Source organism: Medicago truncatula, chromosome 8 (assembly GCF_003473485.1).
Source record: "Medicago truncatula cultivar Jemalong A17 chromosome 8, MtrunA17r5.0-ANR, whole genome shotgun sequence".
In the NCBI taxonomy this organism is placed as follows: Eukaryota; Viridiplantae; Streptophyta; class Magnoliopsida; order Fabales; family Fabaceae; genus Medicago; species Medicago truncatula.
Genome location: NC_053049.1, coordinates 19,301,668 through 19,318,342, shown reverse-complemented (window position 1 = coordinate 19,318,342; position 16,675 = coordinate 19,301,668). Strand labels below are relative to the sequence as shown.

Sequence of the window (16,675 nt, the reverse complement as noted above, 5' to 3'; positions counted from 1 at the left end):
CAATTATGGAAATTTGCTACCTCTTGTACTTTTTCATCATAGACTCAACATGTGGATGTGGCTCGAGTGATTGCTCAAGAGATGAAAGTCATTGCTTAGACTTGACATGATGAAAGAAGGCCACTGGCGTCCCTAGGAATGATAATGGGATTATGCACAACACAAGGGTGGCATTGCCAAAACATGGTCTTGAACAAGGGATATGTTGATGAAGAGTATGTAGAGAGACATTGCAAGGGAAAAAGAAGAAGACAACCAACTACCGTTCCACCTGTTGTAGTGGAGCCTTTGTCAACTGCTGGACTTACCTTTGCAGATTAGGGTCCACGATTCAGAGCATTATCTACTCATATATTTGGCATCCCTGATGATGATAACAACTTGAGCATGAATTTCACAAAGCCAAGATTCATCTTTACTGCTTTTCTTGAACATTAACATGAATATGAACCTTGCACTCTATACAAAATCATTGCATGCATTACTCCAAAATAAATAAAAATGAATCTTAAATCGCTCTGAACCAACCTAAATGTTATGAAGCTATGCATGTAACAATTACTTGTTTTAACTCGGTAACTTGAAGCTTAATCTTGTGATTAGTTTGAATAGTATGAAAGCATAGAAACGGATGGAGTATTACATCAAAAAGGAATCGGTTCAAAAATCAATGACATTATCCGATTCTGAATTTCGGGATCATGAATGCTATGCCCATCTCCATTCTGGTACATGAACATACATATTCTAAATCCGTTCATATTTGTATCTATGAAATTTTGAGAGAAAGATGAACTTTGAGCTTCTTTATTCTGCTTCTTCCATAATATAGACATCATGGACTTCATATAATCACGAGCCTCTATTTCGGAAGCTCCAGATTCATTCATGTAGCATTTATTTGACTTTGGAATATCACCTGTCTCATTTTCACGCTTTAAAGTTAAAAGAAAAAGAAAAAAATTAGTGAAAATTAAAAGTTTAGTTGTAATTTTACTACTTAGATTTGCAGTAATTTTTTGGCAACGTACTTTGTAAGTCCCGTGGTCATTAGCAAGTCGTGTAATGATTGCTGTAAGATGAATTATGTTGGAGTCTTCTCCTAAACGAACCAAGTCTTCCCTTTTGATTGAATGTGGCATCAAAAAGTAACCATGGGTAAATAGAGCATATGCACCTATCGTTATACATGCATTTGCCATGTATTCTTCAAGGGTTGGAGTATATCCACTATAGTACCATTTTGCTTCAATCAAATATGCTTTACATAGATCTGTCCACTATTAAGCACGATAATGTCACATGCCTAAATAATTAAGAGGAATAATAATGAAACAAATAATATTATTGTTGCTTACTGCTTTCTTGAGGTATGGAGTACTAATATACTTCTCATTCTTTTTCAAGCTTTCAAAAGAAATTTCGTTCACGAAGTTGTAAACCACATGAAAGCATATTTGCATGTAGTATGGGAGAGAATCCAAGGCATTCAAATCCCATCTAGAATCACCAAACAAAATATTGATAATTTCTCCAACAAGAGAAAATTCAAATAAATAGAAGAAAATTAAAAATATCATTATTTAACTGTAATTACCTATCAATAGCTTCTGTGAAGAGCTCAAGTTCTTCCAGGGTGCCATACAAATCATACACATCATCAATTGTGGTAATTAAGGCATTGAGCTTTGTTATACCTATTCTGAAAAGTTCAAAATCTGGCTTGAAATTTGCTCCAACAGTCCAAACAAAGTTCTCAACCAATCTATCCCTAGCAAAGCTCACTTTTTCTCCGAGTGCAGTTCCTTTCCACCATCTGAAAATGAAGAAAAAATTGATCAAATTATTAGTAGAAAGTATTGCCAATCTCTCTCAATCTTTGACTGTTCACTACTTCAAAATGGAGTTTTCACATCAGCTGGAAATGAGTTTTCAGATCGGGTTTGAACAATTGTGAAATCCAGCTTTCTACATCGGTTTTCTCTCATACTGATGTAACAAGCGCAACAATGGGGTTTTCACATCGGTTATAAGATAGACACTAAAGTTAAAATGCTATTTCACATCAGTTCCAAATGGATCATTATCCTCTTCATTTCTCAAAGAACTCTTTTGGATCTCGTGTTCTTCTCTCACATAAGTTAACGTATAATCAGGAACAAATACCTTTCCATAATGTTACCTTCAATAATGTGCTTATAATTTCTTCCAAAAAAAATATTGTGCTTATAATTTTCATAAGATCAAACAATCAATCTAATTTAACATATTTTTTTAACAAACTAAATATGAAATTCGTTATTTTTACTTATAATTGAGATGGGGAGTACTCCCTCCGTCTTAAATTAAATGTCATTTTATTATTTTTTTACTCTAAAATTATCCGTCCCTTTAACATTAGTATACAACATTTATTATTGTTTTTCATGAACGTACCCTTATTAATTAATTGCTTTATCATCATCTAACAACTCCACTAATCACAATTAAAAATATTTTACTATGAAAATCAACCTTACTAATCATTTTCTTTACAACCGTGTAAAACTAAAAAAATAAAAATAAAAAACCTAGTTTGAGACGGAAGTAGTATGAATTAAGGAACTATTGTATCTCTTAATGTAAATAATAACTTTATTACCTTGATGCACACTTTAGTTCTTCAAGGTATTTGCTCTGAAGGATGTTGAAATCCAATTTAGCGAATTGGAGTAAAGCATGATTCTTATTTTCCTGTTTTTCGTATATACTAATGAACCATCGAGCTTCGAGTCGAGAAATTGTCCAATTCAATGGAAGATCCAAAGCATGACTTATTAGAAGTGATATGTGGTTGCCTCTATTTTGTTTCAAATATCCTTTGAGAAAATTTGTGGTGAAATCTCTTGCTTCATCCAATATAGTTTCATCTTCAAACGAATGAAAAGAAGCTTCATACATTGACAACATTCCATGAACATCTACAAACTGTCCTATCTTAAAATTACATAATTCATTTTGAAAGCAAACAAAACAATCTGCAAAAAATAAACAAATAATATAAATATGTATTTTTTTATAGGGTTAAATATATTTTTAGTCCCTATAAAATTGAGACCTTTAAAGTTAAGTCTTTACTTAATTTTAATAGTTCTTTTAGTCCCTACAAAAAAATGATGCAGTGTTAGTCTCTGCTCAATTCAAATTTGTTTAATTTATACTTAAACTCTCAAGTTTTTGAACAATTTTTTATAGATGTGTTAAGAACATTACTAGAAGTTCCTCCGCAAAATTTGATTTCTATGTCCAGATTTTTTTACTTTTATCTTTAACTTTTTTCGTTTTAAAAAATTCATATTTAATTCATTTTATGTTAAAAAATTCTAAGTTTTAGTAGATGAACCTTTCATAGTGTTCTAAACATGTCCAAAAAAAAATCATTCAAAATTTTAAGAGTTTAAGGATAATTAAACAAACTTTGTTTTAGCAAGGACTAAAATTAGAAGTAAATTTTTTTTGTAGGGACTAAAAATACTATTAAAAAAAATTAATTGAGGTAGTAGTCTTGATTGATTTTGGTTTTTAGTTAGTTATCCAGGTTTTTTATTTCTTTATGTGTATTGCATTGGTTTAGTGTTGTGAAAATAAATAAGTAACCTGTAGATATATCATAACCATGTTGCCTCAAGAGTCTGAACTTGAGTGCTGTGGCATGCAAGTTCTTCTTCAACTTGGATGTTTGTTTGTTGTAAATGTTGTCCAATATGTCCCTAATTTCATTGTTAAAATGGTAAGACACTCCAATCCTCTGCAACACATCAATAAACTCAAGTTGATCAAGCTCGTTTTCTATTTTGCACAACATCATTCTTACTGTTTCCCTTAGAACTTTGCGTTGATCTCCATAAATCTCTTCCTGCATTAAGTTAATTAACTTACACGGATTATTACTAATTGCATACAAGTAACTTACTACCAAGGACTACTTAAAAATAAGTGTTAAATAATCATACCTTATATTCACTACTTAATGACTGGATATAATCATCGGTCCAAATTGAAGGTTGGTATTTAGAAGGTCGACGAGAAATTGTTTGATTTTGATCATTGGAAACTTTATATGATGCCTTGCATTGAATTGGACGAGGGAAATTGAAGTTCCATGTTGCTTGAGATAACGACCGGTCTTTGGGGAAAATCGTTTTGATAAAGGCAACGGGGGGAGAAGCAAGTATGGGCAAAGCCATAATGGAAAGCAAAAAACAATCTTTACGAGAAACCCAAATTAAGCTTTATATTAGGCATCATGCTCCAAATATTAATTATTAATATAGGAATGGAATTGAAGTTTTCCTCAACTATTGGTCCTTTGTGGAGCTTATTAACCATTTGAGTATAATTGTTTGATTATCTTTTATTAGTATTAATTATAAGGGGTATGTTGGAAAAAATAAAAATAAATACACGTAGTAACTTGCACGTGGACTTATATTTATGAACAAAACTTATTCTAAATGGCTAATAATTAGAGAAAGGGGAGGAAGGAAATATCAAATTTTTCTTAATATGCCTTTTCATTGGACCCAATGAAGGTGAGAAAAAGTCAAGTAGATAGGTTGAATTGTGTTGGTTTTTTCAAAACCTTTTTTTACGGAAACTGTTCAGAGTCTGAATCAAAATAGAGTCTTGTTCAGAGTCAGAAACAGAGTTAGGTGCAATGATTTAAAATCAAACACACACACACACGGGGGGAGAGAGAGAGAGAGAGAGATGACACAAAACAATTATACTAGTTCCTCCCACAAACTGATGGTAGTCCAGTCCCCTTGCATTTCCAATGAATTTTCACTATAATCTCACATATTACAATTTTCTCAAGCAAGAGATTTCTTTTACTCAATCGCACAAGAAAGAGACTTTTATTGCTCAATTAGATAAGAAAGAGACTTCTACAATCTAACATAATCAAATAAAAGATTGTTGGTTTTTACACTTGATATACAATCAGAGGTGTAATACAATGAAGTAAAGATTGACTCTAAGACTTAATAAATTCAAAGATATAGAAATTTGTAAGAATTTCTCTAAGTGTTTTTTGCGTTATTTGACTTTGACAGAGTAACGAAACTTGTAAATTTCATAGTGTTGTCCTATATTTCTTCAACTTCTCAGGTCCTTAAATATAAGAAATTCCAAGAGTCGTTGTTTAAGAGTGGTAGCGCATCAAATGTGTAAAGCTCTAATCGTTATTTTATTATTTTTGATGATGTGGAGTCATTTATATGGGTTTTGGTGATTTATGTGGTGTATATATATTTATTATATGATTTATTTTATTAATAATTAGAATAAGTGGAGAATATAATTGATTAGAGTTTTGGGGGTTATGTTATAATTGATATAGTTAGTGGGGAGTTAATTGCTAATTAAGGGAGTTACATTTTGGATGTTAAGAAAAGAAAAACCAGAGAAATGTTTTCACGTGAAACAGACAAGTTTTGGGAGAAAAACCAAGAGCAAGGGAGAGGAGCTTAGGAACCGATTTCTGCTGTGTTATTTCTGCAATTCTAAGGTAAGGGTGAGGTTTACCGCAATTGTATAGGTTCTGGATTCTGATTTTGTTTTAACAGGTTTATGTGAGAATTGGGGAGAAGTTAGGTTTTGTTAAATTCATGAGTTTAGAGAGTAGGGATTGTGTTTTGATGTTAGAAATGGGTTCTGAGTGCATATAACCTTTCATTGCATATCTGTAAACTGATTTGGGAAGTGAATTGGAGGAAAATGGGATTTTTGGAAAAAACCTCCATTCTGCCCGTACAGAAGTTCATCGCTCGCCTCGCAAGTAGCCTTGCTCGCCAAGGCGAGTCAGCAACTTCATCGCTCGCCTCGCGAGTGAGACAACTCGCCATGGCGAGTACCCTTAAGAAAATCTGGATTTTTGAAGTGTTGTTACAAGCCGTAATTTGGGTAGTATTATGTACCTAGATGATTTTAATGATGCCTGGAGCAAGTTTTAGGTTAAAAAGATGATTAGGGAGCTTAAAATTGAGGTTTGAGTGAGAAAAATGTCATTTTCCCGAGAGCACCATATTTCTGTTTGCCTCGAGCTCGCCTCGAACTCGCCATGGCGAGTACCTTATTTCCCGAGCTCGCCATAGCGAGCAGATGTGCTCGCGAGGCAAGTTGCCCAGTATTTTGTTGGTTTGATTTTCTATTGTTGATGGTTGAACTGTCTTGGTGATTAAGCATGGCTATTATATTGGTGTATTTTTCTGGATGTTCTAAATTGGTTGTGATGAATGGATGCTGGCTGGATGTATGCTTTTATTTAATTAAGTTATACATGAAAGTTGTAAATTGGAGTGGTGAGTCATATACATATAAATGCATAGGTTGGGTTGTATGTAGATATACACAAGTGGGTCAGTTGCATAAGCATAACAGTGGGAGAGCTTCAGCTCTAGAACGCCTTGTCGTTCAAAGTGGTGGAGCACTAGTTGCTCAAAGTGGTGAGGACTTATGTCCTGAAAATGGATGCTTTAACCATTCTACAGCGGTGAGGGCTACGGTCTTGATTTTGGTACCACATGCATGGGTGTTGTCAGAGGAGTCTTAGTGGAGTGGTGATGAGTTGCATGAGTCGTTGAGTGGGTTACTAATTACCGTTGTTGATGATATGTGAAAATGAAGATATTTATATATTGTTGATGAATTATATGATAGGGTGTTAGATTCAAATGATGCATTCTTTATCTATATTTTTGTTGCCCTTCCTATGGGTAACTTGCAGGTGATCCTGAGTAGTTGGTGGTGGCTCAAAGTGTCTAGGGCTCTGATACGTGGGATGAGATTTATTGTTTAATTTCTTCCTATGTATCAAATTTTGGAACATGTTGATGTACCCCTTTTGTTAATTATTGAATTATTGTGTTGAGGCCTTTGTGCCAAGATTTATTGTTGGATAATGGTGTTTAATGTTGAGAATATTCCGCTGCAAATTAATGAAGTTTTATGAAGGATGTTTATTAATTAGTTTATATTCTATTTATGAAATTTTGAAAAGTTGTGTGACATGCCGTTTGGTGATAAACTCTGATATTATATTTATTATTAAAGTGATTTTGGGAAACGGGGTGTTACAATTGGTATCAGAGCAGGTTGGTCCGTCCGGCCAAGTAGTAGAGTCGTGTTGAGCCACCTAGGATAGAGTTTCAACTCTAATGTTGTTGTTGTTGTTCTGAATTGTTGTTTCTTATGTAGAATCTTAAGATGGCTGGTAGAAACGATGCTGCTATTGCTGCTGCACTTGAGGCTGTAGCTCAGGTTGTTCAACAGCAACCGCAAGCTGGTAATGGAGAAGTGAGAATGCTGGAGACATTTTTGAGGAATCATCCCCCAGCATTCAAGGGAAGATATGATCCAGATGGTGCCCAGTCATGGTTGAAGGAAGTGGAGAGGATTTTCAGGGTCATGCAGTGGTCTGAAGTGCAAAAGGTGCGGTTCGGGACGCACATGTTGGCTGAGGAGGCAGATGACTGGTGGGTAAGTTTGCTACCTGTGTTGGAATAGGATGGAGCTGTAGTGACCTGGGCGGTGTTCAGGAGGGAATTTCTGAACAGGTACTTTTCGGAAGATGTCCGAGGTAGGAAGGAGATCGAATTCCTGGAGCTGAAGCAGGGTGATATGTCTGTTGTTGAGTATGCTGCAAAGTTTGTGGAACTTGCAAAGTTCTACCCCCACTATGCCGCGGAGACAGCTGAATTCTCCAAATGCATAAAGTTTGAGAATGGCTTGAGAGCTGATATCAAGAGAGCCATAGGATACCAACAGATTAGAATTTTCTCTGATTTGGTAAGTCGTTGCAGGATTTATGAGGAGTGTTATACCCTGATTTTGGACCTAAAAATACTCGTTCAAATTTCTTTTCTAACACTGATATTTGTCAATTCGCTGTTGTTTTACGCTGAATCTTTACTCTCTTTTCATCTGCATATTTTACTGTCTCTGTCTCAAAGCACGTTCAAGCTCAATTTTCTTGCATAAAACTATTCAAAGTGTCTTTTCTCGCATTATAAGTCATTTAAAAACTCTCTAAAACATCGCATTACTTTTCTTGCATTTTATTTCAAAAAAATCATACAAAAGGGTATTTTGGTCATTTCCTGCAGTGGAACCCATTTTAGTCCATGTGTTTGCCTCTGAGTCTTTTCAACTTGTCTGTACAAATCATTGTTTAGCCTTTGTTTAAAAATCATTTCAAAAATTGCATTTGAGTCAGTTTGGGTCAGTTTAGTCACTAGGGGCATTTTGGTCTTTTCCTATCAAAATTTCGACAGGGAGGTATTTTAAAATACCTCATGTCAGTAATTGGTTCGTTTTAGTCCTTTTGTTGATTTTATTTTTTGTTTCGCTTTACGTTTTGTTCAATTTACCAATTTTTAATTCAATTTTATTTTTATTACATTCTGGTCCCTCAAAAAGTTTCCAGAATTGCATTTTAGTCCAAAAATTCTTAAAATTACTTTTTAGTCCTTTTTTTATTGCAGTTTAGTCCTCCAATTTTCTCATTTTTGCAGGAAAGTCCCTAAAAGTCCAAGTCCAGATGGCAGTGTCCCATTGGGTCTCAGGTACAAGTGGCAGCCTATAAAAGGCGCATTCAATGCACAAGTCAGAAAAAAAAATCAATCATGCGCCACATCACAAACACCTGAGAAATTTCTCTCTCTTGTCAGTTAGATCAAAACTCAGAGAATCACCAAGAACACCAAGAACAATCTCAAACCCTAGATTTCCAGATTCACCAAAAGTCATCAAAATCATCATTTCTTTATGTAATTCTCAGAGATTCTTTGCGAATCTTCATCATCGAATCAATCCCTTCGCAATTCCAGTGCGAATTCATCACCGTTGGCGACGAATTCAAACACGATCACAAAGGATCTGAAATTTGAGGAGAAGAGGAAAAGAAGCAAGGTTTAAACCGGCGAAGAAGATGAAGAAGCAGAACCAGTGAAATCACCGGTTTATTTCCGGTCCAGCAACCAAATCAACAACACAGAAAACGAAGAATCAAGTGTTTCCGAAGAAATTCAACAAAATCTCCATTAAAACTCAGGTAAACGCTTAAACTCCAATTTTCTTCCTCAAAAGCAACAACGAAGCCAAGGCAGTGTAGATCTTTGAAAAGGAAAACGTTTTGGTTCAAAAAAGATTGAAAACCTAAAAACGTCATCAAAACCGAAAATAAATTCTAAGATCTAAATCATTCAAAGCCTCGTTTTCTTTATTTTCTTTCAAAAATATCAACCAGAAACGAATAAACATAGATCTGCGAAGATTTAGAGGTTTCTCTTTCAAAAAGTGTGAAACCCTAACTTTTAAAACCGGAGCAAAAACCTCAGATCTACGACGATTCAGTTGTTATTTGTGAAAATCAGCGGTGAAATCACGTTTAGATTGAAGAGAGGATTTGATTGATGTAAAAATTTTTGAGTTCTGGAAATTAGGTCACCGGAAAGTTCATAATCTCGCCGGAGAAGATGAAGTTTCCGGCAGACCTTTAAGGTCTCCGCCGTCACTTCATCCTCACCGGCGGTGAGTTCTAGAGAGAGGTGAGAGGTCTGAGTTCTAGAGAGAGGTTTAGAGAGACAAAGAGCAGGGAGCAAATGAATAAACCGGTCTTGAGACATATATATAGGCCACTGAACCGGTCTGGTTCAAGACCGGTTTATCTTGTTTGATCTTGAGCATTGGATTAATCCAACGCTCCCTGTGTCATCAGGCTGCTGAGTGTTGGGCTTTGGGTTTGGGCCTAGGGTTCCTGTACGTTTTTGCTTTTTTCTTGCTATTTACACCTTGTTTTCTTGCTGATTGAACCCCTGCTTGCTCAATTTTTTCTCTCAAAAATTCTAGAAAAAATCCTATTGTTTTTAATTCATTTTTGGTATTTTTTGTGATGCTTTTCACATGTTAAAAAAGTGATAAAAATATAGGTGTTATTTTCTTGATTAATTTGTTCCTTTTGACCTAATTTTGTGATTTCCTTGCCATATTTTTCTTCATAAATTTTGGCACATGTTATGAACAATTAGTATGCAATTTTATGTTAAGTGTGATGTTGATTTTATGATTGTGCTACTGTTTTGGTATGATTTGTGTGTTTCTTGCATTTCAAGCAACTTTTCTTCTCATTATGTCTTGGCTATTCTCATCATTTCTCTACCATTTCATTCCATATTCAATTGATGGTTTTTTCCTATCACTCATGTTATATTTTTCATCATGTTTTGCTAACATTGTTGACTCATGTTTCACTCATCTCATAGCATCTTACCACATCATTCTCATTCCTATTAGATTAGGTTTTTATTTCTTGCAATTGTTCCTTTTTTGTATTTCCAATGGTTATGTAATATTTTAGGCTAGTTTAAATTCATCTTTTAAATCCTTGCAAGACCATAGCATGTATTTAGGACTCGATGTAAAGGACTATGGACACTATAAGTGATGTACACCGACACAAGCACCGACACATGCACACACCCCATATGGATATTCTAGATGTATGATTAGGGAATGTATGTTTAGATGTATGCTTAGGTTTTACAACGCTTAGACAAAAATCATTTTCCCAAAAAAATGTGAATAACCTCACTTGAAAACCTTTTTTTTCAAAATAGGAGTCAAAACTCCTCATTTTCCTTTTATTTTCTTAAGTAAAAATCTTAATGAATTTTAATCATACTTAGACCTTATTTTGCAAAATAACTAATTCCACCTCACATTTTCCAAATCTCATGCCCTTGAGGCCTCTCATCTCCATTCTTCAAAATTCCTCTTTTTTCTTTTCAAACTTAAAATCAACCGACAAAAACAAAAACAATTTTCGAGAATGAACTACGTTTGGTTTTGATCCCTTAAAAGGGTACGTAGGCAATGAGTTAAAACTCCTCCAAGCCAAGTAAAATAAAATCTCAATCATCTTCTCTCCCCCATTCTTCACTCAAATAAAACTTCTTTTTTAATAAGTAGGCAATAAAAATAAAGCGTAGAAAGAAACTTAGGAGAACGGTTCTTATGGAATACCATAATCGTTCCGGGTGCCTAACACCTTCCCGTAGCGAAAACGACCCCCGAACTTAGACTCTAAGGGTTTTTTCTCAATTTTGCCCTTCCCAAGAAAAAATAGAGAATATCAAAGATTGAAAGGTTCAAGCCTAATTAATGACTTGACACCCGAAAATCGCGATAACAGAAATGGCGACTCCGCTGGGGATCTTTTTAAGCGGGTCACGCCTAGTTTTTCTTAGTTTATATTTACGCTTTGTTTTATTGCTTACATATGTGAATACTTGTTTATTTTCATTTGACGTGTGGGGTGAGAATATCAAAAGTCTTATACCCGGGCTGAGTGAACTTATGAATAGGTAGAGATATAATCGACAATTCAATCCGAGCGTTGCCTCGTGTATTGGGTTATGCGATCAATCTCACATAGCTGAGGCATTTTGGAAGTAATATTGTCGGCGTGTGTTGTCATGCTTAGGCACTTTGCTTTCAATTGTTCGACGATGCTATGGACCGTAGTTACCAAACCCATCCCTGGCCTTTTTTTAGGACGTAGTGCGGTGGCTAAACCGAATGTTGTCTCGAGTTTTAGTTGTCATGCGATACTACACTCAAACTAGACCTTCTCGCGAATAAACATGGAACGGACGTTGTCCCGTGCTACCATGATATACGTAAGAGAGGTTGCAGTTTGGGAACTTGATTAGAACCTTGGTTACTATTATCCTAAGCCTTAGTTTACCGGGCACCGTGTCCGCCCGTGGCTCCTCGACTTTAATCTCAACCCTCCATGTTTTCTCTGTAATTGAAAAAAAAAACAATCATGCATACATGCATTCATGCATAAAATTTTTTCTCATGCATTCATCGAAGGATTGGACAAATTAAAAACTTTGTAAACATTACAGGTATGAAGAAGACTAAATCCTACAAGTTCAAGGAGGTTGATTTGGTTAGTTTGAGAGATTTGGCACTCAAGGTTAAGAATCAAACAGGTTTCCGACTCCGATATGGTGGTTTGCTTACTATTCTCCGGACTAATGTTGAAGAGAAGCTAGTGCACACTCTAGTGCAATTCTATGACCCGAGTTTCCGTTGCTTCACTTTCCCGGATTTCCAGTTGGTCCCTACTCTTGAGGCTTATTCCCACCTGTTAGATTCACCTATAGCCGAGAAGACACCTTTCACCAGTCCCGGGACTTCTCTCATTCCTTTGGTTATTGCTAAGGATCTCTATCTCAAGACTTCCGATGTCTCCAATCATCTTACTACCAAGTCTCACATCCGAGGGTTCACTTCAAAGTATCTACTTGAGCAAGCTAATCTCAAAACCACTTGTCAGGACACACTCGAGGCTATTCTTGCATTGCTTATCTATGGGCTCATTCTCTTTCCGAATCTCGACAACTTTGTGGATATGAATGCTATTGAGATCTTCCATTCCAAGAATCCGGTTCCTACCTTGCTAGCTGACACATACCATGCTATCCATGACCGGACTCTCAAAGGTCGTGGGTAAATCCTTTGTTGTGTGCCTCTCCTATATAGGTGGTTTATTTCTCACCTTCCGAGCTCTTTCCATGACAACTCGGAGAATTGGTCCTACTCACAGCGGATTATGGCTCTCTCTCCTAACGAGGTGGTCTGGATCACTCCCGCCGCTCAGGTTAAGGAAATTATTACCGGTTGTGGAGATTTTCTCAATGTACCTCTTCTTGGTACCCGTGGGGGAATCAACTACAATCCGGAGCTTGCTATGAGACAGTTTGGGTTCCCAATGAAGGCAAAGCCCATCAATCTTATCACATCTCCAGAGTTGTTCTACTATTCGAACGCCCCCACCGGACAAAGGGAGGCTTTCATAGAGGCTTGGTCTAAGGTCCGTAGGAAGAGTGTGAAGCATTTGGGTGTGAGATCCGGTATTGCTCATGAGGCCTATACTCAGTGGGTAATAAATCGAGCTAAAGAGATTGGTATGCCTTACCCTGCTATGAGATATGTGTCTGCATCTGCTCCATCTATACCTTTACCTCTACCTCCCACAACTCAGGGAATGTATCAGGAGCATCTAGCCATGGAGAGTCGTGAGAAACAGATGTGGAAAGCCCGATACAATGAAGCTGAGAATTTAATCATGACTTTGGATGGCAAGGATGAGCAGAAGACTCATGAGAACCTGATGTTGAAGAAGGAATTGGTTAAGGTCCGAAGGGAACTTGAAGAAAAAGATGAGTTACTTATGCGGGACTCCAAGAGAGCTAGAGGACGACGCAACTTCTATGCTAGATACTGCGGTTCGGATTCGGAGTCTAAGTCTGAGGATCATCCCACCACTTCCTATGCTTGAGAGTTTTATTTGTTTATATTTCAAAGTCTTCCCTTGGCTTAGTATTTCAAAGGGATTCGCCTTGTAAACACCTCGTTTTGCTTTGCTCGTTTAGATATTGTTTACAAAGCTCCTAATTTGTCTAAAAATCCTTCGATGTCCAAAAAAGAAACTTTTTTGCATTTGCATTTGTACATATCATGCATCATGTGCATCATTCATCAAGTCACAAAAGGTTTCCAAGTGCTCACTGCCTCCTGGTTCTTCTGCCACAGATTGAAAGGTGGCTCGTGCTCGGAAAGTTTACGAACCTGACAGAATACATCGGACTAGACTCTACAGAAAGAAGAATTTGGTAGCTATGGAAGAAGAAAATGCTCAGCTCCGTACCGAGTTAGCTTCTCTGAGGGAAGAATTGGCTAAGGCCAATGATACCATGACTGCTCTGCTAGCCGCCCAGGAACAATCAGCCACAGCTATCCCTATAGCCGCAGCTATCCCTATAACTACAAGTGTGATCCCAACTGCATCTACTGATGCTCGCTTCGTTATGCCGACTGGGTTTCCGTATGGACTTCCACCGTTTTTTACTCCTAGTACTGCAGCGGGCACTTCTGGTACTGCTAACAATGATCCGATTCCCGCAACAAACGTTGTCTCCATCAATACTACTTTGCCTCCGACAACGGCAACTGTCACTGAGCCTCTTGTACATGCCATACCTCAAGGTGTTAACATCAACACACATCACGGAAACATCCCCGTGATCAAAACCATGGAAGAAAGGATGGAGGAACTTGCTAAAGAACTCCGTCATGAAATCAAAGCTAACCAAGGGAACGGGGACTCTTTTAAGACTCATGATCTCTGCTTGGTACCAAAGGTGGATGTTCATAAGAAGTTCAAGATCCCGGATTTCGACCGATACAATGGGCTGACTTGTCCCCAGAACCACATCATCAAGTATGTCCGAAAGATGGGTAACTACAAAGACAATGATTCACTCATGATTCACTGCTTCCAAGATAGCTTAATGGAAGATGCTGCAGAATGGTATACTAGCTTGAGCAAAAATGACGTTCACACCTTTGATGAATTAGCCGCTGCTTTCAAAAGCCACTATGGGTTTAATACCAGATTGAAGCCAAACAGGGAATTCCTCAGATCTCTCTCCCAAAAGAAGGAGGAAAGCTTCCGCGAATATGCACAAAGATGGAGGGGGGCAGCTGCCCGCATTACTCCCGCTCTTGATGAAGAAGAAATGACCCAGACATTCCTAAAGACTTTGAAAAAGGATTATGTTGAGAGAATGATCATCGCTGCCCCGAATAACTTCTCGGAGATGGTCACCATGGGGACTCGTCTGGAAGAAGCCGTCAGAGAAGGAATCATTGTATTCGAGAAAGCTGAATCCTCCGTGAATGCATCAAAGAGGTATGGTAACGGACACCACAAGAAGAAAGAAACTGAAGTAGGGATGGTATCTGCCGGGGCCGGTCAATCCATGGCTACTGTTGCTCCTATTAATGCTGCCCAAATGCCTCCGTCGTACCCATATGCGCCGTACTCTCAGCATCCTTTCTTTCCACCATTCTATCATCAGTATCCTTTGCCACCGGGTCAACCTCAGGTACCCGTTAATGCAATTGCTCAACAGATGAAACAACAGTTGCCGGTTCAACAACAACAACAATATCAACAGGCTAGACCTACTTTCCCTCCGATACCAATGTTGTATGCCGAGTTGCTTCCAACTCTACTCCTCAGAGGGCACTGCACAACCAGACAGGGCAAGCCCCCACCTGATCCGTTGCCTCCCAGGTTCAGGTCCGACCTCAAATGTGATTTCCATCAAGGCGCCCTGGGTCATGATGTCGAAGGGTGCTATGCTTTGAAGTACATCGTGAAGAAGCTCGTTGATCAAGGAAGGTTGACTTTTGAGAATAATGTCCCGCATGTCCTCGACGATCCTCTTCCAAATCATGCCGCTGTGAACATGATCGAAGTATGTGAGGAAGCTCCTAGACTTGATGTCCGTAATGTCGCAACTCCTCTGGTGCCTCTACACATCAAGCTATGCAAAGCTTCTCTGTTTAGCCATGATCATGCCAATTGCCTAGGATGCCTTCGTAATCCTTTGGGTTGCTATACTGTTCAAGATGACATCCAGAACTTGATGAATGATAATTTTTTGACTGTCAGTGATGTCTGTGTGATTGTGCCAGTTTTTCATGATCCGCCTGTCAAGAGTATGCCTTTGAAGGAGAATGCTGAGCCTCTAGTGATAAGGTTGCCCGGACCGGTACCTTATACTTCAGATAGGGCTATCCCTTACAAATACAATGCTACCATGATCGAAAACGGAGTAGAAGTGCCTCTGGTGTCCTTGGCCATGATGAGCAACATCGCCGAAGGAACTTCAGCAGCCCTGAGAAGCGGAAGAGTCCGTCCACCGTTGTTTCAAAAGAAGGCAACTACACCTACCATGCCACCCATTGACAAAGCAACCCCGACTGATGTTTCTCCTGTTACTAGAGACGCAAGCCAACCAGGCCATTCTATAGAGGATTCTAATCTGGACGAGATTTTGAGGTTGATCAAAAGAAGTGATTACAAGATTGTGGATCAGCTGTTGCAAACCCCGTCGAAGATATCCATTTTGTCTCTACTCCTGAGTTCCGCTGCTCACAGAGATACCCTTTTGAAAGTATTGGAGCAAGCTTATGTGGATCATGAGGTCACTGTGGATCACTTTGGTAGCATAGTGGGGAATATTACCGCCTGCAGCAATCTGTGGTTCAGTGAAGATGAATTGCCCGAAGCAGGAAAGCATCATAATCTGGCCTTGCATATCTCCGTGAATTGCAAGTCCGACATGCTATCAAATGTGTTAGTGGACACTGGCTCATCTTTGAACGTGATGCCTAAGTCAACGCTGGATCAGCTGAGTTATCGGGGAACTCCCTTGAGGAGGAGCACTTTTCTGGTTAAAGCCTTTGATGGAACCCGTAAGAGCGTTCTCGGGGAGATAGACTTGCCAATAACTATTGGCCCCGAAACCTTTCTAATCACGTTCCAGGTCATGGATATCAATGCCTCTTATAGCTGTCTCTTAGGAAGACCGTGGATACATGACGCTGGGGCGGTGACCTCTACCTTGCACCAGAAGTTGAAGTTTGCAAAGAGTGGAAAGCTTGTTACAATTCATGGAGAGGAAGCATACCTGGTTAGCCAGCTATCATCTTTCTCTTGCATAGAAGCAGGGTCTGCAGAGGGAACCGCTTTTCAAGGATTAACAGTCGA

General features: G+C 38.1%; 1 protein-coding gene across 2 annotated transcripts; it reads right to left on the bottom strand.

Annotated features, from left to right (window-relative positions):
• Positions 1-452: 452 nt before the first annotated feature.
• LOC120577381 (terpene synthase 10) lies at positions 453-4,226 on the bottom strand. Of its 2 annotated transcripts, none has more exons than XM_039828657.1 (7): positions 3,993-4,226; positions 3,637-3,895; positions 2,642-3,017; positions 1,598-1,816; positions 1,359-1,500; positions 1,032-1,280; positions 453-935 (listed from the first exon to the last, which is right to left on the bottom strand). In XM_039828657.1, exons 1-7 carry the CDS (start codon positions 4,224-4,226, stop codon positions 645-647), a joined length of 1,770 nt encoding a protein of 589 aa, XP_039684591.1. In that variant the 3' UTR covers positions 453-644. The 2 variants fall into 2 exon arrangements, with proteins under 2 accessions (XP_039684591.1, XP_039684592.1); XM_039828658.1 differs by having other exon boundaries at positions 755-919.
• Between the last annotated feature and the right edge of the window lie 12,449 nt (positions 4,227-16,675).